The sequence below is a fragment of the Hemiscyllium ocellatum genome, chromosome 6 (genome assembly GCF_020745735.1).
Source record: "Hemiscyllium ocellatum isolate sHemOce1 chromosome 6, sHemOce1.pat.X.cur, whole genome shotgun sequence".
Classification (NCBI taxonomy): Eukaryota; Metazoa; Chordata; class Chondrichthyes; order Orectolobiformes; family Hemiscylliidae; genus Hemiscyllium; species Hemiscyllium ocellatum.
Window position 1 is genome coordinate 67,882,246 of NC_083406.1, and position 27,494 is coordinate 67,909,739.

General features: G+C 38.5%; 1 protein-coding gene across 2 annotated transcripts in view; it reads right to left on the reverse strand.

Moving 5' to 3' along the window:
• The window catches only part of chst10 (carbohydrate sulfotransferase 10), a 59,864-nt gene that overhangs the window by 20,140 nt on the left and 12,230 nt on the right, over nt 1-27,494 (reverse strand). For both annotated transcript variants that reach the window (XM_060826634.1, XM_060826635.1), the window contains 2 exons: nt 24,240-24,372; nt 11,247-11,329 (listed from right to left, as the gene is read on the reverse strand). In XM_060826634.1, coding sequence (XP_060682617.1) covers nt 11,247-11,329; nt 24,240-24,351 — 195 coding nt within the window. In that variant the 5' untranslated portion in view covers nt 24,352-24,372. The remainder of the gene's footprint in view (nt 1-11,246; nt 11,330-24,239; nt 24,373-27,494) is intronic.

The window sequence follows — 27,494 nt, forward strand, 5'->3', positions numbered from 1 at the left end:
GGACATGACCAAGCCAGTGAAATTGCCTTTACTTGATGCGGTGAACACACTTAGAAGTTTTGTCCTTTTCAGACTGTCGCTTTAATGATTTTGTCCTTCAATGAGTCTGCCTCAAACAGTAAAGATGAAAGTTGCCTAGCTTCCTCTCATGATAGACATAAACCATCCACGTTTCTGAGCCAAACAACAAATTACTGAAAACACAGGCTTCATAAATCAGCAGACTGATCCTAATAGCTTGATTTTTGTGCCATGCACGAGTTAGCAAATAGTTAGCTGCTTTCTCTATGAATGTATCTCTTAAACATGAGATAACCAGAGTTCAGAGACACCAGGATTCCCGATAAAGGGTTTATGCCTAAAACGCCGATGCTCCTGCTCCTCAGATGCTGCCTGATCAGCTGTGCTTTTCTAGCACCACACGCTTCGACAGAGTCCAGAGACAGTGTGTTCTTGTTAGAATGAAGGGCAAGGCTGGTAGGTGTAGGGAATGCTGGATGACTAGAGAAATTGAGGTTTTGGTCAAGAAAAAGAAAGAAGCATATGTCGGGCATAGACAGGAGAGTTTGAGTCAATCCTTAGACAAATATAAAAGGAATAGGAGTATACTTAAGAGGGAAATCAGGAAGGCAAAAAGGAATCATGAGATAGCTTTGGAAAATAGAGTTAAGGTGAATCCAAAGGGATTTGACAAATACATCTAGGATACTCTTTTATGAGTAGCTAAGGAGAGAATAGGGCCCCTTAAAGATCAGCAAGGCTACCTACACGTAGAACCACAGGAGATGGGGGAGATATTAAATGAGTATTTTGCATCAGTGTTTACTGTGGAGATGGATATGGAAGCTGGAGAATATCAGGAAATAAATTGCAACATCTTGAAAATTATCCATATTACATAGGTGGTGGTTCCAGACATTTTAAACTGCATAAAGATTAGATTAGATTACTTACAGTGTGGAAACAGGCCCTTCGGCCCAACAAGTCCACACCGACCCACCGAAGCGCAACCCACCCATTCCCCTACATTTACCCTTTTACCTAACACAACGGGCAATTTAGGTGGATAAATCCCCAGGACCTCATCAGGTATACCCTTGAACTCTGTGGGAAGCCAGGGAAGCGATTGCTGGGTCCTTTGCTGAGATATAACATGGTGCCACTATTTAAGAAAGGTGGCAAGGAAACATCAGGAACTACAGACCAGTGAGCCTGATGTCAGTGGTGGGCAAGTTGTTGGAGGGAATCCTGAGGGACAGGATTTACATGTATTTGCAAAGGCAAGGACTGATTAGGGATAGTCTATAGGGTATTGTGCATTGGAAATGATGTCTCATTAAGTTGATTGTGTTTTTTGAAGTAACAAATAGAATTGAAGAGGGCAGAGGGTTGGATGCGATCTATATGGACTTCACTCAGGCTTTCAACAAGATTCCACATGGCTAGCAAGGTTAGATCATGTGGAAACAGGGAGAACTAGCCATTGGATACAGAACTGGCTCAAAGCAGACAGAGGGTGGTGGTGAAAGCTTGCTTTGCAGACTGGAGGCCTATGACCAGTGGTGTGCCACAAGGATCAATGCTGGGTCCACTGCATTTATGTAAATGATTTGAATGTAAATATAGGCGGTACAGTCAGCAAGTTTGCAGATGACACCAAAATTGGTGGTGTAGTGGACAGCGAAGAAGGCTACCTCAAGAGTACAACTGGTCCTTGATGAGATGTGCTGAGGAGTTGGCAGTTTAATTTAGATAAATGTGAGGACCTGCATTTTGGAAAGGTGATTCAGGGCAGAACTTATACACTTAATGGTAAGGTCTTAGGTGTGTTGCTGAACAAAGAAACCTTGGAGTGCAGGTTCATAGTTCCTTGACAGTGGAATCTCAGGTAGATAGGATAGTGAAGAAGGCATTTGCTATGATTTCCTTTATTGGTCAGTGCATTCAGTTTAGGAGTTGGGAGGTCAGGTTGCAGCTGTACAGGACATTGGTGAGGCCACTTTTGGAATACTGCATTCAATTCTGGATGTTGTGAGACCCGAAAGAGTTCAGATAAGATTTACAAAGATGTTGCCAGGATTAGAGGGAGAGGCTGAATAGGCTGGGGATATTTTCTCTGGATCATTGGAAGCTGAGGGATAACCTTATAGATTAGATTAGATTACTTACAGTGTGGAAACAGGCCCTTCGGCCCAACAAGTCCACACCGACCCGCCGAAGCGCAACCCACCCATACATTTACCCCCTACCTAACGGGCAATTTAGCATGGCCAATTCACCTGACCCACACATCTTTGGACTGTGGGAGGAAACCGGAGCACCCGGAGGAAACCCACGCAGACACGGGGAGAACGTGCAAACTCCACACAGTCAGTCGCCTGAGGCAGGAATTGAACCCAGGTCTCTGGCGCTGTGAGGCAGCAGTGCTAACCACTGTGCCATCGTGCCGCCCGTAAAGGTCAATAGAGGTCAATAAAAACATGATGGGCATGGACAGGGTGAATAGCCAAAGTCTTTCCCCCACAGTAGAGAAGACCAAAACATAAGGTGAGAGGGGAAAGATTTAAAAGGAACCTCATGGACAACGTTTTCACTCAGAGGATCGTGCATATATGGCATGAATTGTCAAAGGAGGTGGTGCAGGTCGGTACAATTACAACAGTTAAATGGCACTGTGGCTCAGTGATAAGCACTGTTGCCTCACAGTGTCAGGGACCCAGGTACGACTCCAGCCTTGGGCAACTGTCTGTGTGCAGCTTGTATGTATGCTCCAAGTTCTCAATTTTTCTCCCACAATCCAAAGGCTAGGAAGATTGGCAATGCTAACTTACCCATAGTGTTCAGGGATGTGTAGGTTAGGTGCATTAGCCATGGGAAATGCAGAGTTACAGGGATATGGTAGGTCTGGATGGGATGCTCTTCAGAGGGTTCATGTGGACTTGTTGGGCCAAATGGCTGGTTTACATGCTGTGGGGTTTCTATTCTATAAAAGGCATCTGGATGGGTATATGAAGAGGAAAGGTTTAGAGGGATATGGGCCAAGTGCTGTCAACTGGCACCAGATTAATTTAGGATTTCTGGTTGACATAGACTAGTTGGACAGAAAGGCTAGTTTCCATGCTGTACAGCTCTATCACTCTAGTTGTGCAAAACTTCCTTTTAAGAAATAGCTGCAATGGAATGCTCTGTTTTATTATACCTAGCTGCTGTTCTGCACGATCAAAATTGTACCTTTGGCTTTGGTTCTAGGTTTTCTCATATCATGATGTTGTAGAGGATAGACTTCCTGTTCAGTGTGAGGGCTGTTTCTAATTATGAAGTTAAAGGAGACACAAGTTGCTTCTCAAAGTATATTGTCAAAACATTGATAGCGATAGCAAGGAAATTAAGAAGTGTATGCCAGACAGTTATAGTGTACCAGTTGAATGTATAATTTGATGTGTTCAGTAGACAGGTGAAGAAATGTTCAATGTTAAAGCAGTGAAGAACATGTACGAGAACACAGGTTCAAAATATCATCAACATAGTCTCAGGTGAAGCTAGGGAGAGATGAAAGTAATAATAATTAATTTGAAATTATCTTGCAGTGCACAACACAAAGATACCAACCCTTAAGAAAGTATATAATATCTAACTGACAGTTAGACAATTCTACAATAACTTGTTGAGCTGTTTCTTTTAAATATTAACCAAGCAAAGCCATTAATATTTCTACAAATATATCCGTATTTACAGATCATTATTAGAACATCATTCATAGGGAATGTGAAGAATATGAAAAGATGAATATGGAAATAAAATGAAAATGAACATATTACAAAAGCATGAGAAAACATGCTTTATGAAATTAAAAATCAGCTTCTGATTTATCACTGTAATAGCTAGATAAAATCGTTAACTGCATTTTATTGATAGCTTACAAAAGCCAATCAAAGGAATAATTAGTTCTGGGCTTGTTTGTAGTTCAAAACAGCTGCTCTTAAGTTATCTTTCAAATGTTTTAAGTTGACAAAAGTAAATGTTAACACCAAACAGGGTAAGGAGAAACTTAAAAAAAACTAATGAACTTCACAATGTAACTGACTGGTTATTCTACAAAGATTATGTTAAATATATTACCACATTTTTGAAAAAAAAGATTAGACTCATTAAATATTATTGCTGTATAAATGTCTCATCAACCCATTTTCATCCAGGAGTACAATGAATAGGTCTTTTTAAACAAATGCCAAATATGTTGCAATTTTGAATGTTATAGAAATGGACTAAAAAACTCAAATACGCTGCACATTTGCACTACAATCTGCCAGCTTACTTAAAAAATTTAAATGTTTAGTTTATGCATTTACAATATACTATAATTTTTTTCATACTTCAGATAAAACAAGTGTGAGCAGGCAAAAGAAATACTCTGAGGCCTTTGTAGGAAGTAGCTACGGTCTCTTTTATTCTACTGTCCATTTTTTTAAGTTATTCATCTCAACTGGTACATATTCTGTTGAAGACTTTCAGTTATTTCTGCCTTTGGCAATGCCTTTCAAGCACGTTACACAACACTGAACACATCTTCTCAATCTCCTTTCAGTAATAATATTTCAAAATCTACTCGCAATCCTCTCTTACAAGGGGACGTCACCAGATGGCGGGCAAAGAACAAGAAGCAGCTGTGGGATATAATGAAAATCCCATCAGTGGTTTTACCTGATTTGTTGCAAATTTATAAATTTCAAGTTAAATTTATCGGTTTCATATGTGGTAAACAAATCAAAGATTCTGGACAATTTGTTCTTATCACGCATGCATTAGTAAACAATTACAATTAATATTATCACTGTTAAGTATAAATTAATTTGAAATCAGAAATAAATTAATGCATTGATGTTATAAATGTCCCAGAAGACAGTGAAACATTTTCCACTTATTTTCAATAATGGGATTTTCTCCCAGAAATATGGATTAACTTTATGAAAATTCTGTTCCATTGGTAGGGTATGTACTGAACAACAACTTATATTTATTTGGTACCACTAATGGAATATAATGGCCCTGCCACTTCACAGAAATATTATCAAAAAAGATTGTGACACAGCCACACAAAGGCAATTATATCCGTACCACATAGCTTAGACAGACAGGGTTTTATACAAGAAGGTGAGTTAAAGTAGGAGAGTGATTTAAGGAAGGAAATTCCAGTGCTTAGGATCCAGGCAGCTGAAGGCACTTCTACTAGTGATGGAGTGATTGAAATCAGGGATGCACAAGAGGACAAATAAGTTGAACACAGATATTTCAGAGGTTTGCAGAGCTGGAGGAGATTACAAAGAACAGGGAGGAATGAGGCTATGGAGGGGTGTGAAAACAAGGAAAGGAATTTTAGAAGACACTAGTGAATTGGAGTCAATGTAGGTCAAACAGCATAAAAGGATAACAGGTGAACAGAACTTGCAGTGAGTTAGGAGATGTAGCTTTGGATGACCTCGAGTGTACAGTAATGGAATTGGAAGTCAGCCAAGATGCACTGAGATACAAAGGTATGAATGTAGGTTTGAAGATTGAGTGAACAGAGACTGGATGTTCAGGTCAGAATTAAAAATGACACCAAGATGGCAAATGATCCATTTAGTCTCAGAGTTGCTCATGACAGGAATGGAGTAGCAGATAAGTTTGGAGTGGTGACTGAAAGCAATGGCTTCAGCTTTACTAATAGGAAATTTTTGTCATCCAGTGCTGAAAGTTAAATAAGCAGCCTGATAATTTAATAAAGGTGGAGGAGTTGAGAAGTCAGTAATGAGGTGGAGCCATAAATCATCAGCATACGCATGAATGCCGATATTATGTTTTTGGTAGTTGTTGCTGAAAGGCAATTTGTAGATGAAATGCAGGAATTTATAAGCTTGGATTGTTGGGGAAACATCAAAAGTAACCTCGCAAGAACAGAAAGGGGAGTGTGAACTGCCTTAGGTTGTACATAAAGGCGCATTGACATGAACTTTTAATTCCTTTGACAGAAATGAGAGCAGAAATTGCAGAGACAATAGTCTTAATTTTTCCATTTTCCCAGAGTAGGGGAAGATGCAAGATGACTGAGAATTGCAAACGTCATATTGTTCAAAAAAAAATTAAGGATAAGCCCAGCAATTACAGACCAGTCAGCTTAACTTCAGTCAGTGGGAGAGAAGCTTCAAGGAAAATAATCTGGCGTGGAGTTAGTAGTCACACAGAACAATAGACAGGTTAATTAAACTGTCCAAATGCTTCCATGAGAAGATATTTGGGTCTGAAGAAAAGCTATCAGAATTTCAGCATGGGTACAAAGGCCACGTGTTTCACAATGCCATGAGATTGGCTTTCACAGGGAGGTATTCTTGAAAAACCTCAGACAAGGTTAGTCCGGCAAGATCCAAGACAGACAAAGGGAAAGCTGTTATTGAAAGCACACGTCTGTTGCACTGGCAAATGGCAACCAGACCAGTCACAATTGCAAAATGTGTTACTTATCCTGCTAAAGAGTCTTACATTGAAAAAAAACTTACCTACGCATGAAAGTATTACTTCTGCCTCCAGGGTGACAACGTATCATATAACTTTTGATCATTGTTTATGGATACCTATCTTTCAAACTTCACACATACAAACATAAGAATTAGCTGCAGGAACAGGAGCAGGCCATTTGACCAGTTCAGCCTTCTTTGCCATTTAGTAAGATCATAGCTGTTATAGGAAAGATATTATTAAGCTGGAGAAGGTTCAGAAGAGGTTTACTAGGTACGGAAGCTTTGAGTTATGAAGAAAGGCTGATAGGCTAGGATTTATTTCACTGGAGTGCAGGTGGCTGCGAGGCAATCTTTTAGATGTTTATAAAATTAATAGACAGAGTTAATGATAGTTGTCTTTTCCGTAGAATGGAGGATTTCAAGACTAGGGGGCACATTTTTAACATGAGAAGAGAGATTAGAAAAAGACATGGGGACAAATTTTTTACCCAGAGGGTGGTTTGCATGTGGAATGAATTTCATGAGGAAGTGGTGGATTTGGGTAAATTACAACATTTAAAAGACATTTGGATAAGTACATGAATAAGAACGGTTTGGAGGGCTATAGGCTAAGGGCAGGTAGATGAGACTAGATTATGTTCGACATGGACTGGTTAGACTAAACGATCGGTTTCTGTGTTGTATGAGTCTATGATTAGAACCTCTAATCCACATTGCTGACTCCATGGAAACTTTAGAATCTATTTGCATCTGCCTTAAAAATATTCAAAGACTCGGCTTCCACTACCTTTTCAAGAAGAGAGCTCCAGAGACTCATAACCCTTGAGAGAAAGAATTTTTCCTTTTTTCTGTGACCCTTCATTTCTAAACAGTGGCCTCTAGTTCTCAATTCTCCCGTAAGAAAAAAAACATCCTCTTCACATTCACCCATAAAAAAATCATAAGGATCATATATGTTTTGATTAAGTCACCGTACTCTTCCAATTCCAGCAGATATAAACCTAGCCTGTCCAAACATTCCTCATAAGGTAACTTGCACATTCTAATGCTTTATGTCCTTCCTTAAATAAGGTGACCAACATTGTGCACAGAATAATATAACAGAAGAATAACCTCTCCACTTTCATTAAAATTTCCCTTGCATTCAGTTATAACATTCTATTAGCTTTCCTAATTACTTGCTGTTCTTGCTTTTCAACCTTTTGTGATTCATGCATTATGATGTCCAATTAACTTTGCAATCTCTCGTCAATAAGATCCAACTTCAAGATTATGGTTTACAGAGCTGTGGTGGTTCCCACTCTCCTATATGGCGCTGAGATGTTGACTGTCTACAGCAGACACCTCTAGACACTGCAACAGTACCATCAATATTCCCTGTGCAAGATCCTGCATATTTGCTGGGCAGAAAAGCGGACCAACACCAACATCCTTGACCAGGCCAATATCTCCAGCATCAAGCCACTGGCCATCTTTGATCAACTGTGATGAGCTGGGCACGTCATCCACATGACTGACATGAGACTCAGGAGTGCCATTCAGCTTTGAAACGGCAGGCAGGCCAGAGGAAGTGCTTCAGTGATACACTCAAGGCCTCATTGGTGAAGTACAGCATTCCCACAGACACTTGGGAATTACTGGCCCAAGACCGTCCAAAATGGAGCAGCAGATCCAGAAAGGCATTGAGCACCTTAAGAGTTGCTGCTGGGAGAAAACGAAAACCAGGCGAAAACAGCATAAGGAATGCACTGCTACATCAATGCCCCATCCACCCTTTTCCTTCTGCCTTCTGCAACATCCTTCTGCCCCAAGTGAAATATAACCTGCGGTAACTGCATCGGTCTGTACATCCACCTACAGATTCGCCCTGAGATCCTCACCTGCGAGGGACCACCAATGATCATGATGATGAATTCCCTTTGTGTGGCATTTATCAAAATGTCTCTGGAAATCTTGAATACAGTGCATCTACCGGTTCCTTTTTACCTTAGCATTTGTTACCATCTCAAAGAACTGTTTAAACATGATCTCCCCTTCACAAAACCATGTTGACTCTGCTTGATTATCTTGAACTTTTCTAAATATCATGTTATAACTACTTTTAGAAAAGCTTCAAACAATTTATCTATGCTAAAGTTTCCTGCTTTCTGTCTCCCTCCATTTTTAATAAAGGGGTTACATTGCTATCGCTCAATCTGACAAGACCATCCTCAAATCAAGGGAGTTTCAAAAAATTAAACTGATAGACAATAGACAATAGGTGCAGGAGTAGGCCGTTCTGCCCTTCTAATGTATCAACTATCTCACTAGCTACTCTTTTTTTAACCTGAGGATGAAGTACATCAGGATCCAGGCACTGTCACCCACAACTCAAAAAAATTACTCAGTACTACATCTGTGGTAACTATAATTTTCCTGAGTTCCTCCCTCCCTCCCATTTTCTGATTTGCAACTACTTCTGGGATGTTTCTTGCTTCCCTTACAGCAAAGGCTGATGCAAAATCCCTTTTCAATTCATTGCAATCTCTATCAAGCAACACTAATAGTGTGCATGTCCCCTACCAAGAAATTCTGATGTCAAGGGTAAATTCTACTATGACTTCCACTCTTTGATTGCCAAATTGTGCTAAGGTCTTGACTTTTTTGAAGTAGTAACAAAGAGGGATTAATGAGGGCAGATCCATAGATGTGATCTACATGGACTTCAGTAAGGCATTCGACAAGGTTCCCAATGGGAGACTGGTTAGCAAGGTTAGATCTCATGGAATACAGGGAGAACTAGCCATTTGGATACAGAACTGGCTCAAAGGTAGAAGACAGAGGGTGGTGGTGTACGGTTGTTTTTCAGATTGGAGACCTGTGACCAGTGGAGTGCCACAAGGATTAGTGCTGGGTCCACAACTTTTCATCATTTATATAAATGATTTGGATGTGAGCATAAGAGGTATAGTTAGTAAGTTTGCAGATGACACCAAAATTGGAGGTGTAGTGGACAGTGAAGAAGGTTACCACAGATTACAATGGGATCTTGATCAGATGGGCCAATGAGTTGAGAAGTGGCAGATGGAGTTTAATTCAGATAAATGAGAGGTGCTGCATTTTGGGAAAGCAAATCTTAGCAAGACTTATACACTTAATGGTAAGGTCCAAGGGAGTGTTGCTGAACAAAGAGACCTTGGAGTGCAGGTTCATAGCTCCTTGAAAGTGGAATCACAGGTAGGTAGGATAGTGAAGAAGGCATTTGGTATGCTTTCTTTTATTGGTCAGAGTATTGAACGCAGAAGTTGGGAGGTCATGTTGCGGCTGTACAGGACATTGATTAGGCCACTTTTAGAATATTGCGTGCAATTCTGGTCTCCTTCCTATTAGAAAGATGTTGTGAAACTTGAAAGAGTTCAGAAAAGATTTACAAGAATGTTGCCAGAGTTGGAGGATCTGAGCTATAGGGAGAGGCTGAACAGGTTGGGGCTGTTTTCCCTGAAACATCAAAGGCTGACGGGTGACGTTATAGAGGTTTTTAAAATCATGAGGGGCATGGATAGGAGAAATAAACAAAGTATTTTCCCTGTGGTAGGGGAGTCCAGAACTAGAGGGCATAGGTTTAGGGCGAGAGGGGAAAGATATAAAAGAGAGCGAAGGGGCAATGTTTTCATGCAGATGGTGGTACGTGTACGGGATGAGCTGCCAGAGGAAGTGGTGGAGGTTAGTACAATTGCAATTACAATTACAATTTAAAAGGCATTTGAATGGGTATATGAATAGGGTGCTGGCAGGTGGGACTAGATTGGGTTGGGATATCTGGTCAGCATGGATGGGTTGGACTGAAGGGTCTGTTTCCGTGCTATACACCTCTATGACTATATATTGCTGCTCCTATGTCCTACTGTTAATTGTTAAATCATTTTGTTTACTTGCAGATAAGGGATAGGGTTGCGGATTAATTTGTGCTGCTATAAGTAATCAGACTTGTATAGTGACTGTTAAGTTAGGACGTGTCTGCTTGTAATCTATAACTGAGTAAATAACTGCTAATTCAAGACTGCAAAATTTGGCTCCAGTAATATTCCTCACCAGCTGGCTTTCTGGACTAAAGCACCCATCTTTCCTGGAATGCTATATTTCAATCACACCAATACGTTTCTGGCCATGCCAAAATACCTAAAGCAGACCTTATCAAAGTCACAGCAGCACTGCATGTGATTATGACACAGGCTTTAGATGGTTCAAGCTGTTCATTCTTGAGCTCTCTAAAGCCTTTGACACAGTTATCCACGTTATTCCATTTCAACACCTCTCTAACTGTTATTTGTCTAGATGGAACTGTATTTGCCGGAGATAATTCTAAATGATTGATCACATACAATACTTTCTCCTTTCAATCCTATATTGTGGCCACTGCCAAGGGCTGAAGAACTGAATTCTTCAAGCTCTCAATCTTCATATGGCACAAACTTAAATTGGTTTTATAATACAGGTAGTCCCATGAGTGCTTCAAGACATTTTATTACGTTAAAGACACTATATAATATAAGCTGTTATTGTTGGTTCTGTATAATGTTTCTTGGTATATACATCAGTGGTTGGTGCTACAAACTAGGTCTTATAACATCTTTTGTTCCCAAATAATCTTAATTTGCTAATTTAAATTAGCTCATAACCATGCAAAGCTTTAATTTATGACAACTTAGTATCAGTACAAAAATGTGACAATTGTTCTCAAAAGGACAAAAAAAAAGAATTTACTGTTCTTACCTTAGTTGTATGCAAAGTTCGTTCTTGAGGCTTGATTTTTTTAGTCACAGTCTTATCCAATATTTGTGGTTTAATACCATATTCTGTAAAATTGAACATTCAATTCACACGTCAGGCTAGTGCAGTCTGTTAGTAACTACCATGTACACCAATGACCTCAGGTTGTATTTTATGAATTCATATTTATCACAACAGTGAAGTCTGTCATTAACTATTGCTTTCATCAATGATTTCAGATTGTCCATTATCAATTCAAATGGCAATTGTTCATTTATTGCTGTGAACAACGGAAGTAAGTGTCCTTTATGTTGTGCATTGGTGCATTTTATAGATTGGGGTGAAAATCAGTTTTAAAATATCAATCTTTATAGACATAGTAACTTACCTTTTCATCTTTATTATTAGCATTATATAACATGTGGAAGCAATAATAACTTTTGCTCACCTAAATTAATTGAGAGCAAGTATATGTGTTCACTGAAAATTTAGCAAAATCAGTGTTGTGTTTATTTTAAATAAGCACTCCCATTGTGACTTCCTAGCAATTGGACTTTAGCACACAGGTATATTGTGGTTTTATGAATGGAACTGACAAGGCTGCTATACGGATTTGTCTCATTCTCATTTTGATATATAAGAAATAAAGTCACTAAAGTGTTATCAAGGCCACTCAATATGAATCCAGATTAAATATTAGTTTGATTTGATTTATTATTGTCACATGTACTCAACTACAATGAAAAACGTTGTTTTGCATGCAGTATAGACAGATCATACCATACAAAGTGCATCACAGTAACAGAACTGAGCGAAGAATACAATTTTACAGCTGCAGAGAAGGTGCACAAAGAGCAAGATCAATGTTTAAATTTAAAATTGAAGAGCTCCATTCAGAAGTCTGAGAACAGTGGGGAAGAAGCTGTTCTTGAATCTGTTAGTATGTGGGTTTAATCATTTGTATCTTCTGCTCGACAGAAGAGGTTAGAAGAGATTATAGCTGGAGTGGGAGGGGTCTTTGATTATGATGGTTGCCTTCCCAAGGCAGTGAAAAGTATAGATGGATTAACAGTGCCCCAATTTAAAATTCTCATTTTTATATTCAAGGCCTAGCCGTTCCCCGTATGTTATGAGTTCCAGCTCCATAACCCTCCATGATGCACTCATTTAACTCTGGATTTTGGAGCAACCCTAATTACAAATTCCCGCCACTTATGGGCATAGCTTCAATTACCTAATTCTTAAACTCTTGAATTCCTTTCCTAAGCCTTTATTTCCTTCTTTAAGATGTTGAGATGGGAAATCTCACAACTTTAAAAAACATTTAGTTGAGCACTTGAAATGTCATTCAAGGCTGTGGGCCAAGTGCTGGAAAGTAGAATGAGAACAGTTTTTGTCAGCCTACACTCGACAGGCTGGAGGGATTATTCTGTACTCTACTGCTCTTTAAAAGCCACCTCTTTGGCTAGGCTTCTCTAATATCAGCTTATATGGTTCAGTGTCAAATCATAACATTCCTCATAAAGCATTTTGGGGTGTTTCATTAACATAAAAGTGTAGAAAAGATATATATTAAACAAGCAAATAAAACCATATATATTCGAAAATGTTTTGGTCTTTCTTTTATCAATGAATTGTCCTGTGCACTGACTTTCATTATAAAATATTGTATTATACAGGTTCCATGAATACCAGAAACATAATTTACATTCTAACATCTGTTTCAAAGCTGTACAACTGAGCTAACAATGAATCTGAAAATTAAACAAAATCAACTCACAAATAATTAAAACAGGCAGTTACTAGGATGACACGGTGGCTCAGTGGTTAGCACTGCTGTCTCACAGCGCCAGGGACCTGGGTTCAATTCCAGCCTCAGGTGACTGTGTGGAGTTTGCACATTCTCCCAGTGTCTGCGTGGGTTTCATCCAGGTGCTCCGGTTTCCTCCCACAATTCAAAGATGTGCAGGTTAGGTGAATTGCCCACAAGCTAAATCGCCCATAGTATTGGGATGTGTAAGTTACTTGCATTAGTCAAGGGAAATGTGGAGTAAAAGGGTAGGGTAATGGGTCTGGGTGGATACTCTTTGGAGGGTCGGTATGGACTTGTTGAGCCAAAGGGCCGGTTTTGACACTGTAGGAATTCTAATTCTAGCAACTAGATTGGTACATTTCATTGAAATTGCTTTGGAAGACAACATAGTAGAAATGACTATAACATGTAAGATAGGTTTAAAATAGCATCAGTTAAAATACCTTGATCAAAATGGTAATTTATTTTTCAGGTTTAAAAATTATTCATTCCTGTACTAAATTTCAAACTTACACATCAAAGAGAAGACCTTGAAATAAAAGTAAACCATGTGTGAAAAAATGTTTTCTCCACCTACTAACTCATAGTAGATATCAAAAACTTTGCTATTATTTCCCCTTAAAGAAAAGATGCAAATTTCACAACAGTTGCCCTGCAAGGAGTTTCTCAGCCAATTCCAATCAGCAAGGACTAGCCACAGTTTATTTTATTCATTCACAGGACATGGACATCACTAGCCAGGCCAGTATTTACTGCCATCCCTAATTGCCCAGAGGATTGGTGAGAGTCAATCACATTGCTGTGGGTCTGCAGTCACATGTAGGCCAGACCAGGTAAGGACAGCAGATTTCCTTTCCGAAAGGACATTAGTGAGCCACAGTTTTGCAACAAATTCTAAATAGGAACTTGTCCTGAATGCTGATCTGCAGACATACAAACTGGAAAAGTTCAGTAGCAACAGTGTTAGAACCATTGCTAATTTTTCAATATTTTTGTTTTATTCTGTTATCAATTTGGTTTGGAGTTGTGTAGTGAAAACTGTAAACTGAAAATGATCTTTGAATTTCATTTAGCAGCTTGTGTTAATCAAAAATAAAGAACAAGCAAGCTGTTGTTTCCTTGTGAGGCCAGGCCTAGAAGTTAATTCCAGGCTGGTTCCTTATCAAAGGGTTCTACAGGTACTTCAACACAGGGGGTGAGGGGGGAACAGTACGTTTAAAAAGATAACAGATTCTGGCCAGTAATGAGGGATATACCTAGAATTGATTCCAGCAAGTCTAGCATACATCATGCTGAAGCAGATGGCAGATGCTGAAGTGTAGCTGGGACTTCATGGAGAGATGGTCAATTTGGTTCGGCTGTCTGTCTTTGTGGTTTAACAACAGTATACAACTCTATAGGGACTTAAGTTCCATTATCTGATATTTTTATATTTACATCAGAATATTCCAAACAGCTGTACAACAAATGCAGTAATTTTAAATTGCAGTTAATGGATTGAATTTAATGGCCCTGTCCATTAGCCAAAAAGTTAGGCACGACCCATTGCTGACATTTTCAAAAAGCCAGAGGCAATTCAAGCACATTCAGGCAATTAACTGCCTGCCTACGGGGCTTCCATGTCTTGACAGGCAGTGTACCCACCACCAAGAGTTGCCAGCCAATCAGGAAATAAAAAGTTCCTCTGTCCCAGCACTGCCACCACCAGCAGTACCACAGCTAGACTGCAGCATATCCAGAGCAGTCCCAGAAATAAGGTAAAAATGTGGGGCTTGCGAGAGGCAACAAGGTAAGGTCTTACCTCCCCTGGGAGAGAACTGGGATCATTTCTGTTGGGTAGAGGGTGCACCTTTCAGCTAAGTAGAACAATTTTAAAAAGGGTGCCAAAAGAGAATAATCTGGTGGTGGCTGTGGTGAACTCTTTTAGATAGGACAGGTTAAAAGAACAGTTAATAAAACGTATAAGTCCTGTATATAAAGATGTATAATGCAGAGGTGGGCTGAGAAGTTAAACTGAAATAAAGTACTAGTTTGAACCCAGTTGGAGTAACCTTGTCTATTCTGAGCACCACACTTTACGAAGCGTGCAGTGGCTTCGGAAAGAGTATAAAAGAGTTTTACGAGAATGGTCCTAGAGTTATGGCTCTACAATTAAGTGGATATCTGGAAAAACAATGGGTATTCTCCTTAGAACAGAGAAGTCCAAAGAGTAGTTTGTGCTAGGTTTAAAATCATGAAAGGTTTAGATAGGCTAAATGGTCAGAAAGGTAGATAAATTTGAAATGCACGACCTAAGAGGATAATGGATTCAGATTCAATAGTGGTCTTTAAAACACAATTCAAAAATATTTGAGCAAACATTATAGGAATAACAAGGAAACAAGGGGTAATGGTTTAAAAAAAAGGATTGTTGTTCGAAACAGCCATTTTACAAACATAAACACTCAATACATTTAAGACTACCCTGAATATTCTCAATGTGATACTTCCTACTTCAAAACTATTCTTAGGTCGAGTGTTATTAGCCTTTCCCAGACCTCTCTGTACTTTGTTTCTCATCGCTAATATTTCATCAAGGCATCGTCACCCTCTGATAAATTAAGTTAAATCCTTCCCATAATTTAGGGGACACACTAGCCTACTGGTATTATTGCTAGACTGTTAATTCAGAGATGATCTGGGCATGTTCTGGGAACCAGGATTCAAATCCTGCCATGGCAGTTAGTGCAACGTGACGTCCTATAGTTATCTGGAATTAAGAATCTAATGATGACCATGAATCCATTGTTGATTGTTGGGAAAACCCACCTGGTTTACTAATGTCCTTTAGGGAAAGAAGCTGCCATCCTTGATTGGTCTAGCCTATATGTGACTCCAGACTCACATAAATGTGATTGACTTTTAACTGCTCTGTTAGGGATGGGCAATCCATACCCAGTGATGCAAACCAATTCATTTTGAATAGAACCCTCCCATCACACAGCTTGTCCCATAAATATAAAACCTCACTGCACCATACCTTCAACCACACATCAACTGATCCTACTGTATTACATTCAATAACAACCTCTCTTTAAATGGTACATTTAACATGTGAAACGTCCCAATCATTATCTAATGTTGGCATGGATGTGTGGTTACACGCTCATCTCAGTGCCAAATAGGAACCAAGAGATAGGAGAAGTGTTTAGCAAGTGGAGAGAAACTGCTGAGTGGTATAGTAAAAACTGATGCTTTGTCTTCAAATGATGTTGCTGAGAGCAGGTTTGAGCTTTAAGAACATCAAAGGTAATTGTGCAAGTGTGAACACAGGGAATACAGATGATAAGAGCTTAATGATACAATGTGTGATGCAGCTAGATATACAGGGGAACAGCTAACTAGTTGCTAGCTACTGTCATTGGCAATCGCTCTCTAATGAACATAGTTGCCACCTAGGTAATTCTGTATCACTTGTTATGAGTTCTGTGGGTCCTTATGTGGCTGATGAGCCCAATCTCAGAGACGTATCTCTGAGCACATATTTGGCAGGTGTTTCCCATAGGCTTAAGCGGTCCTTGGCCTTGAGATCATTGGCACACTTTTCTCCTCTTCATTTTCTGTACTCTCTCTTACCAATGGACGTTCTTGAAGAATTATGTCCCATCACCCAGCAGTTTCCTCCAAGTCAGCTTCTTCTGAATAAAGGTATCGTTTGTGCTGACATTGGTATTGTTTTTTTCTTGAGAGTTGCCTTCAGGGTATCTTTTAAGCACTTACTTTGTTCTCCTCTGATTCGAGTGCCTTCCTTAAGCTGTGTGAAGGCAGCTTCCTAAACATGTGGCCGGTCCAGTGGAGTTGGTTTTCTGATGATCTTTGCCTCAATGCTGATGCTATCAGCTGCTTCAAGAATGCTGATGCTAGAATGCCTGTCCTGCCAGTGGATACAGAGAACGTGTCTCAAACAGCATTGATGGTACTTCTCAAGAGTCTTGAAGCGGTGTCTGTATATTGTCCCAAGGTCCAGACCCATGTAGAAGAGTCAGTCAGATAACTGCCTTATAATCAGGATCTTGGTATCAGCGCTCATCTCACAGTCATCAGAGACTCTCAGCCTGATTGGACATAAAGTTGAATCGCTGCATCCATGTCAGCCTTAGATAAGAGGCAGATCCCCAGGTAAAGGAAATGTTCCACATTTGAGAGGACATCTTTGGTGATCTTAATGAAGGGATGGACCAGAACTTGACCCCGGAAAGGGTTGGTAAAGGATTAAAATCTTCTTCATGTTGAAGCTAAGACCAGTACTTCAGAAAGCTTCCACAAGGATTGTAAGCAAGGCTTGAATATTCTCTTTTGAGACAGCAGAGATAACATGATCATCCACATAGTCAAGTTTCACAATTGAGGTCAACATCATTTTCTTCTTGGATTTCCACCAATTGAGGTCAAAATGTTTTCTGTCCATCCTGTGTCGTTGGGAAGCTTACTTTTGACAAGATGAAGAATGGTATTGGTGATGGAGAAAAGAGTGGAGTCAATGACACATCCCTGCTTGACCCCTGCCTTCATCTCAAAGGATTCTGTCACACTTTCATCAGTGAGTATTGTTGCCAACATCTTGTCATGGAGGAGATAGAGATGTTGATGAACTTCACTGGGTAGCCGGTCTTTGACAGGGTCTTCCATGGTACTTTCGGACTGACTGAGTCAAAAGCCTTGGTCAGGTCAAGGGGTGCGTAGAGTGGTTGGTGTTATTCCTGGCAATTCTCTGAGTTTCTGAGCAGTGTAAGTCCTTGGTTTGGTCAGACACCACATTGGCTTTCAGGAAAGATTTCCTCAGATTCTGGGAAAAGACACCTCGCAAGTACTCGGGTGATGATCTTCCTGAGAATAGAAAATAAGGAGATTCCAAAGTTGTTCCCACAGTCCACTTTGTCTCTTTCTTGAAGATGGTTGTGATAGCAGCATCTCTGAGATCGACAGGGATTTCTTCTTTGTCCCAGATTTTCAGGAACAGTTGATAGAGGTGAGTGGTAGGCTTTGCTCCTCCAAGTTTCAAAATCTCTATGGAATCTTATCTACTCCTATGGTGTTTTCATTCTTCATGTGTTTTATTATAGCTTCAACTTCTGCCACACTAAGTGCAAGTCCATGATCATCTTTGATAGGATATTGGGGATTTCCTCAAACAAGTCTTCACTGATTATTGTATTGTGGTTTATGATTTTCTTTGAAGTGTTCTCTTCAGCGGAGACTGACATTTTCTCTGTCTCTTACTCTGCAGCTGTTTGAGGCCCAGGGTATTGGATCTGTATATTTGCTTTGGTGATATTGAAAAAAACCACGGGTGTCATCTTTGCCAGAATTTATCTACTGCAATGGACCTAAGGGAAGAGAGATAAAGTCGAGACTGGGGAACATCCAGAGTGAACAAGAACAATGGCTCAAAATAAGACTAGGATAAAAATGCAAGTGAGTATGTAGTTGAGAAAATCAGGCAACACAAAATTTCTATAGTTACTGAAAGGACAAAGATTACACAATTGGGATTTTCAAAATGCAGATGTAAGTTGACATTTTTTCCTGAGGGAAACACAAAGAATGAAATAGGATTGAAAGTGGAAAGGAGGCTGCGAATGGAGAGAGACACAGTGAAGTACAATGTTAGCAGTGAGAATGTGTGAGATGGTAAGGACAAGGAAATAGCAGTGAATATGGATTGGGTAGTTTATATGGAGGAAAAGATTAAATAATCGAAAAACCAAAAATGTGAAATAAGATGGAAATCACATGGTGAAAGAAAGTTGGTTGGACACAGGTTGAGCAAAGAAAGCAATGAAGATGCTTCAAAAAGAACTTTTTTTGAGGTAAGAAAAATTTCATTTTAAATGAAAGATGAGACCAATGGTTGGTAAAAGAGTTCTGTTACCTTTATGAATTCTGGGAAAGAGATCTGTAAACTCCATCAGAAATATAAAATATTCATACTGACGACAGAATCAATGGGATTGTTTTAAAATTAAAAATGATTAATTTCAGTTTCTATTTGAAACATCCTAAAGCATGTCTCTTTGCCAAGAAATGGATGAAGGGAGTTTTCTCTCATTCATATGGGTGTTTCTCCCAGAAGACAGTTAAAGATATGTAAGTTGCAGCTCATTTGAAATTGGTGAAAGAAAAAAAAGTTGAAATAGTTACTTAGTTTGAAGCTTGAGGAAGAAAACCGCAGTGATCCTCACAATGAAAGCTACCTAGCTCTGTGAGAGAAACAGTCAGCTGAAACAGCTATCTTGGATACAGCTGTAAAGACACTGTGAAACAAACTGGGGGAAGCAAAATTTAGGCATGTCCAAATTCAGGATATCTTTGAAGTCTATAATTGCGAGAAGCCACCTAGCCAAAAGTTATTGGAAAGATCACAATTAAATCCTATACTTTAGAGAATAAAAGAACAGCGAGGAGAATTGAATTCCACAGGGCTGTGACATTTCTTCAGGTTGGTCACAGGCAAAGTAAATTAACCTTAAGTTAACATAACAGAAGCAAACTATTAAAATTGTACTCACAGCATATGTAGTTATAAACTATAGCATTAAGTTAACAATACTTGCTTTAAATCCTAAAGTGTGAAATGTTGTGGTGTAATTTCTTACAGTTAATCACTGAGTTTTCAAATTTTTCTTTAAATGGTAATAGCCCCTGCCTGAACATTCAGGGGAGAATTACAAGGATGTTGACGAAACTCTTAAAATGCAGCTAATGAACAATTGGACAATATTGGAATGTTCTGCTTGGAACAGAGGAGGCGGAGAACAGAATTGATTGATGTGTCCAAAATTATGAGTGGCTGGACAGAGTGGGTAGGAAGCATCTATTTACCCTAACAGAGCTGTCAATGACCAGGAAGCATTGATTTCAAGAAATGATAAAAAGTTTAGAGGGTAGACAAGGAAAGCTTATCACCCAGAGAATGGTAGAGGTCTCGAAGTGTCAATTTGAAAGGATAGTAAAGGCAGAAATCTTTGATTCATTTAAAACAGGAGCTTGGAAGTACATCACAAATAACAGAAGGAAAATATTAAAGCTGGATTCATAGTATATATAAATGAGTCATAGAAATGTACAGCACGGAAACAGACCCTTTGGTCCAACTCATCCATGTCGACCAGATATCTTAACCTAATTTAGTCCCATTTGCCAGCTCTTGACCCATATCCCTCTAAATCCTTCTGATTCATTTATCCATAACTATTGTATTAAGTTAGAGTACTGGTTTTAAATCCTACTGTATGAAATGTAGTCTAATTTATTTCAGTTAATCATAGAGTTTTCAAACTTTTCTTTAAGTGTTAATGGTTCTTACCAGGATTGTAAAAATCAAGACAACGTAGGAATGACAGTCAGGAAACCAAAACACAGAATGATGGTTACTATCACCAACAGGGCAAATGATCTCACTTTCTTTGTTGTGGGGACCCAGTGTATTTAATATCTTACTGAAAACTACCTCAAACCATGATACTGATAGAATAATCAACGAGCGTTAAGGTAACATGAGATTTATTTACAGGTGAACAGTTACTCTGAAGTGTAAGTACTGGAGGAGGTGCGTTGGACATGAGAAAACTGGCAAGATTTCTCCACAGCACTAGGTGGAAAGTTGATAGTTAGGGATGCTGCTCGTAAGGAGGCAGCAATAAGTGTTCTTAATGAGCTTTTTGGAGAATGGCAGGAGAGTAGAAAGGTTAAGAAATAGTGAAGAGTTGGGTTGGGATTTCAAAGAGCAGAGAACTCATGAGGTGAAAAATGATAACACGGGAGGTATTTAAAAGCAAGAAGAAAGACGAACATGTGATAGTTTAGGTCCAGTTTAGTCATAGCCAAATGTGCCTACAAAGGGACCTAGGTTATACAGGCAATTAGCAATTATTAGTAAATGGGGAAGAGGGAGGCCAGCATTCAAGTCAAAAGCTTTGTGGGAGGATTAAGTTGATATAGTCAACTATATCAGAGTCAACATGAAGCACCAAACTATTGTCTAAATAATGGACAGACTTTGTAGGGAATCCAGAAACTATCTGAAGGGTATAGGAATTGCAGGGTAGAGAGGAATTTCTGTGGTAGTTTGTAGAATAGGTCATACAGCTGAAAAACAATGTGAACTGGAGGTTACTACAACATCCAGAGCTGTGAAGAAATATACTTTGGCCCAGGACTATGAAACCCAAGCCAGGAACCAGATTGTGGATTATGCTCCAAACTAACATAACAAGCACAGGATCTGAAAGGAACAACAGCAGAGCAGAAAGAACTGCAAGCTGATCAAATTTATCTTAAAATATAAATTAACAGGGCAGCATATCCGAGGCACAGAAGCTGCCGTAGTCCACTGCAGAATTATAGTCTTGATCTTTGGAGAGGTCCAGAACTTTGGAAGCCAAAAGAGAAAAGATACAGTGCTTGCTAAGGAAAATCCAGAAAAGGCATGGTATGTGCATCGGCAGTATCAGCTTAAACTATACTATACAATATAGGAGAATTAGGTCAATCAGTCCATTAAATTGCTCCACCGTTTGATCATGGTGGATATATTGCTCAACCCAATCTTCTGCCTTCTTCCCGTAACCATAGATCCCATTACTAATCAAGAATCTATCTCTATCTTCAATACACTCAAATGATTTAGCTTCCACAACTTTCTGCAGCAGTAAGTTCCAATTTCTCCTTATCTCAGTTTTAAAGGGTTGTCTTTCATTCTGAGGCTGTGCTCTTGGGTCCTAGTCTCTCCTACTAGTGGAAACATTTCCATGTCCATTCTATCCAGGTTTTTCAGCATTCTCCCCCTATCTTTCTAAAGTTGTGGCTTGGATACTATTCCTAAGCAACATGTTCAGTTTAGAATGACTAACAAAAGCTGCCACAGTCCCAATGGACCACAGGATGACTGGTGATCAATTTAACTTGAAGTTCACCACAATTTAGACGAGGTTGAGAAAGAGGGGCTTTCATGGTGACCTCAGCCAATAAGGAAATTGAATTTATGCTGTGGGCATCAATCTGCATTGCATGCCAACTGTCTAGCTAACTAAACTAACCAATCTCTAGTTTAGATACAGCCTTGAAGAAGAATCAATAGTCGAGTACCAAAATGAAAAGGTGCCAACCAAACCTCCCGTTCCAATTTACTTTTCATATTGTTGAACAGGATACCAAAGGAGTATAGCAGCCTCTTAGAATTACATCTGGAAAGACATTTGCATAGAACCAAAAATTCTGCTTGGCATATAATTATGTACATCCATCTGACTGGTCCATGTGCCACAACTAAAGTCAGAGCCTGGTGGAGAAGGGTATCACCAGAAGCAATCAGCTTCTTAATACGGTTTCAGTCTTTTTCTAATTAAGAAGAAGTGCTATCTAATGCAGCCGGAGATGTTAGGTACATTCAATTCCAACACTTCCCTTAAGCATCAATAACAGTCTTACCCTCTACCAGCACTCATCGTCAACCTGCAAAATACTCCAAACACAGCTCTTTGCTGTGCCCTACCTCTGAGACGACAGAACCACACAGTGAGGTTAAAAGTTGAATTGAAAGAAGGTCCAGAATATCAAACCAATTATTTCAGGCAACTCAGATGATGTGATGCTTTACCATGTGAAAGCATTATATCATGTAAAAAATATAAAAGTCAAAAATCTAATGAAAACATTCTTTCAAAAGTTGACTATTTTATGCTGCTAATCTTAACCATATTAAAACAAGGGTCAAGTAACAGCCTCTAAACACAGTGATTTTGGTACTTTTTGTTTCCATATATTAAATATTCATACTTTTGTATTACCCTTGTTATCGTTGAAGTTTGACATAAAAAGTGTTATTTTTGAAAGATGAATTGGAAGTGGACAGGAAGTTCTGAAAACATTTCTACAAATCTGCTGTGGTATTACTTAAGGTTGAAAGTTGAAAGCCTCAATAATAGGGTGGTTTCATGAAACAATACAATTAGGGACAGTGACTGACCACTTTGTGACCTGTGAAAGAGGTGTAGGTTTTACACAACTGGAATGGGGTCCTACTGTCTTGCTGTAATTTGAAAGACAGCAAAGGTCAGAAAGCATTGGAAAGGAATGCTGGAATTTGAGGTTCCAGGAACACTGAAGTGAATTCTAGAAACTAAGGACACTGAAAACAATTGTGAGGATCAGAAAGTGTTGGATTAGGTAGGTGTCTAGATCCTGGACAACTGGGTCTTGATTCATTCTAGAATCTGCAGTCAACAAAATGTGATTTAATAATTTATCAACATTAAAGTGCATCCTGACAATGGAATAGGAAGACATCAGGGTGGAGGAAGAGTCTGGAAAATGTTCATAATCCATCAACAGCAAGTTTCCATCATTGGTATGATTGGGTATCGTGGCATTATTGGGTATTGTTAGGTTCTACCCGTAAAGTACTGGAGAAAGCATGGTCTAAAACCCTGTTGCAGAAATATTAAGAGCAAACATAACCTAAACAGTTCTTTGCAATTTATACACCAATACACTGCAATTATTCAGTGCATTCATGTCCATCAAAACCTTCACTTGATCCTTCAGAAATTCCTCTCCCTAATGCTTTGCCCAGTGTGTCACATGATGTTATCCTTAAATTACTACTTTAAAGGAATAAGAGATAAATATTCTGCTTTTCAAATCTGATGTGAGATTAGTGGCTGTGAATGGGCAATTTCCCATTAATTGGATCTGGTATATGATTAAAATAGAGATAAGCATATTGCCAAAGTTGGACAGAAGTCAGGATGAACTTTGAAGGAACAAATAGCTTCTAGGTGTTTAAAAAGTCAAATGGCGAATAAAGCAAATATTACAATGAGGAATTATGTTTAACAGATTTCAGGGATGTTTGTTTCAGTCAATTCGAAATACTTATCCAAAAGCTTTTCAAGAAATCTCTTTCAATCACATCACACTTTTGCCACTTGTATAATTCATAGCAGAGGTTTAGCATAGCTTAGTCACTTGTCTACTCTAAATGCTGTGGAAGGCTCTAAAATGGAGTTTAGAAGGAGAAAAATACAATCAATCAATTGTGACAGTACAATTGCTGCTATTACCAAATTACGACCATATGTGATAAATCCCAAAGGCTGATTATTCTGAAAGCAAAACCAAATAATCATTCACTTCTGACCTACCTTCTTTATCTCTGAGACTTAAAGTAATAAATTTACTGACAAACAGCAACATGAAAACTGCCCATCCACACACAGCCAGCAGCAAGCATCGGTGCCGCATGTTTTCAGACATAAGCCATCACTTGTGTGTTCTCTGCAAACATTAAAAAAATAATAATTACAAAATATTCCATGTCCCAATCTACAGTATTGGCAGTAAAGGTAAGTTACAAAATATTCAGATCTTCATTTAGGCATGATGCAGATCAAATTCTTCAATAATTTTCCAATCTAATCAATTCAAAATTGTTTCAGTGATGAAAGAAAAGTTATTGATGATTAGTTGTGATTTAAAACAGTTTATCCCCAAAACAGTGATAATTACATTTTCTTTACCTTGGAACATTTCATTACATTAAATAGGGGTTGCTGTCTTTGCTTTCATTTTGTACTTTAATTAAATTTAGCTAACCAGATTATCTATCAATTCACAGGTTTCAGAGAATGAAACCAGTGGGAAACAAGGCCATCTAAACTATTAAACTTGTCATCAAAAATGCACCTTTTATGCTTAGGATAACATAGATTGATTCCATGAAATTGTTTGGTAGATTATTTCAAATACTCATTATTGATATCTGTAATAATTTCATTAATTTTCACTTTGTTTCAATTTTAGCGAGCTTTCAAGAACTAATTTGGATTTACTGTTCATCCCATTCAACATTTGAATTAATTTCTTGAGGTTAAATGCTTTGTCCAGACTCCTAAGTTCAAGAAAGATTCTCCAGAACTTACTGATTTGTATTCCTTTCATATTTGGTTTTGGTCCTAATAATTCTTCAAGAAGAACACGATGGTTGAAATCAAACATAATGTTCTTCATTATTGCCTGATCAACAGTTACAAAACTTCACCACAATTTCTCCAGATTTATTTTCTAATGATCTAGCCAGAAGGTCTCAAATACTTTATCATGCCCTGTAATGCTTCTTTATATTATCTTAAAATTATAAGTGATTTGTCTACTATTATTTCCAGACTGCTTTCCAATTTATTTTTAGTGATTCAATATTTATAATAAAGCTAGTTCCATTTTTAACAGAAAATGTTATATTAATCAGTGGTCATTTTAACTTTTCATTCGTTAGTCTAATTGCAGTATGTCTTTGATTTCAGTGTTCATTTTATTGACTTGAATTTGAAACAATCAAATTCAAGGAACAATTTTTGTGGTTCTTTACTCAATACTTACCCATTTGTTTGACAGTACATTCTTCATCAACACCCTGTTGTGATTTTTAACCAGTTTGTTTTTCTTATTCTTCCTAGATTCTTGTTGTTTCTAATTTAATTGTTTTTTTTGGAACATTGCTCAAAGCTGAATGTTCAATTCACCAGGTCATAGCAAGTTCCTGTTTCCTTTATCTATCTAATCCTCAACCTCCAGAGTAAGACTGAATAAATACCTTACCCTTCAGTAAAACAAATAAACTGATTTGTAAACAAGGTAACAATTATGCCCAGAACTGCATTGACAGTTCAACTGAACAACCAAAATATGGAATAAAATATGGCTCAAGAAAATGTTGCTAAAATATGGTATAATTGCTTCAAGAATCTGCATAACACAAATTACTATGGAAAAGGGAAACATTTCCAATGTACATAAGCAAAGTGTAATTGTAAGAAGGAGCATTGATCTGTTTTGTAGATCAGTGGAGAAATACAATACATACATAGGGGAACAAGGGAGACTATCCAGAAAAGTTTACACAAAAGAGACTATTGGCAGTGCCAGAAATTTGGAGACATCACTGAAGGGAAAAGGATTAAACTTTGAATCAGCAAAAGCTCATTGAAAATATCAAGGAAATATTGATAAACTTCTTTCTATGACAATTTATTTCAAATCCTATAAGTATTCTTAAACTGGCAAGACTTTAAACATAGCAGATTGGAAGGAGGGTGTTACTATGAAGTTTTCTAAAAGCTGATCATCCTAGTTCTCATTGTTTCATTTCCTCCATAAATTATTTCCAAATGATGTTATTGTGCTTTGATCTTAATAGTTACTTATCCTTGAAATTCATCACCTTTGCAATTTGATACTAAGTTGAGAATAATAGCAAAAAAATTACAAGTTGTACAAAATTGCTTTGCTACAGATGCATAAACGATCTTCATGGGCGGCATGGTGGTTAGCCAGAGACCAGAGACCTGGGTTCAATTCCTGCCTCAGGCGACTGACTGTGTGGAGTTTGCACATTCTCCCGTGTCTGCGTGGGTTTCCTCCGGGTGCTCCGGTTTTCTCCCACAGTCCAAAAATGTGCAGGTGAGGTGAACTGGCCATACTAAATTGCCCGTAGTGTTAGGTGAAGGGATAAATGTAGGGGACTGGGCCTGGGTGGGTTGTGCTTCGGCGAGTCGTTGTGGACTTGATGGGCAGAAGGGCCTGTTTCCACACTGTAAGTAATCTAATCTAATCTTGTAGTCAGTGGTAGCATCTGTAGTCAGTGGTAGGACTTGTACTGGTCTAGAAGGAGGACTCCAAGTCATATTTAATGTTAATTGACACTTCAGTGTTGTACTGAGAAAGTGTAACTGACTCAGATGAGAATAAGAGTCAAACTATCAGCACTTACCATTATAATGGGCAGAGACAGCAGACTTAAACATGGAAATCTATAAGTTGCTATCAGAGATACGCACTTCCTCTGGAGGATGTGCTGTTGACATCCTCACCAAGAGGTTCATCAATGAAGTCATTGGAATTGTGAGATCTTACTGTATCTGTTTGCGAGTTGTGCAATAAAAGGAGCTTTAAAAAGTGAAAGTCGGTATAGTCATAATTCTGTTGGGGTTTAGCAATGTACTAAATATGGCTGAACAACGTTTCCAATCCTGGAAAATATATTTTACTAGTGTAGAATCCCATTCCCTTCAATGGAACACTATTGTGGGAGATTGTTTCTTAAATACTGAAGATATTATCTTATTATTCTATCTTTCATTTATCTCTGATTAATTGGAATTAAGTACTATTGCATATTATTACTTCTTATGCATTAGTAAAACCAGAATTATATTTCATGATTTATACTTGCTTATTTGGACATGCTGCATCTCAATGTGGATACTTCAATTAGATTAGTGTACAGCAGTCACAGACGTTAGTTGAAGGCACTGTGCTGAAAAAGTTACCACATCAGAGGAAATGTTCACTGACAAGATAGCAGGAATTCTGTGGGCCACTGTCAGCGAGTTGAGCAGGGA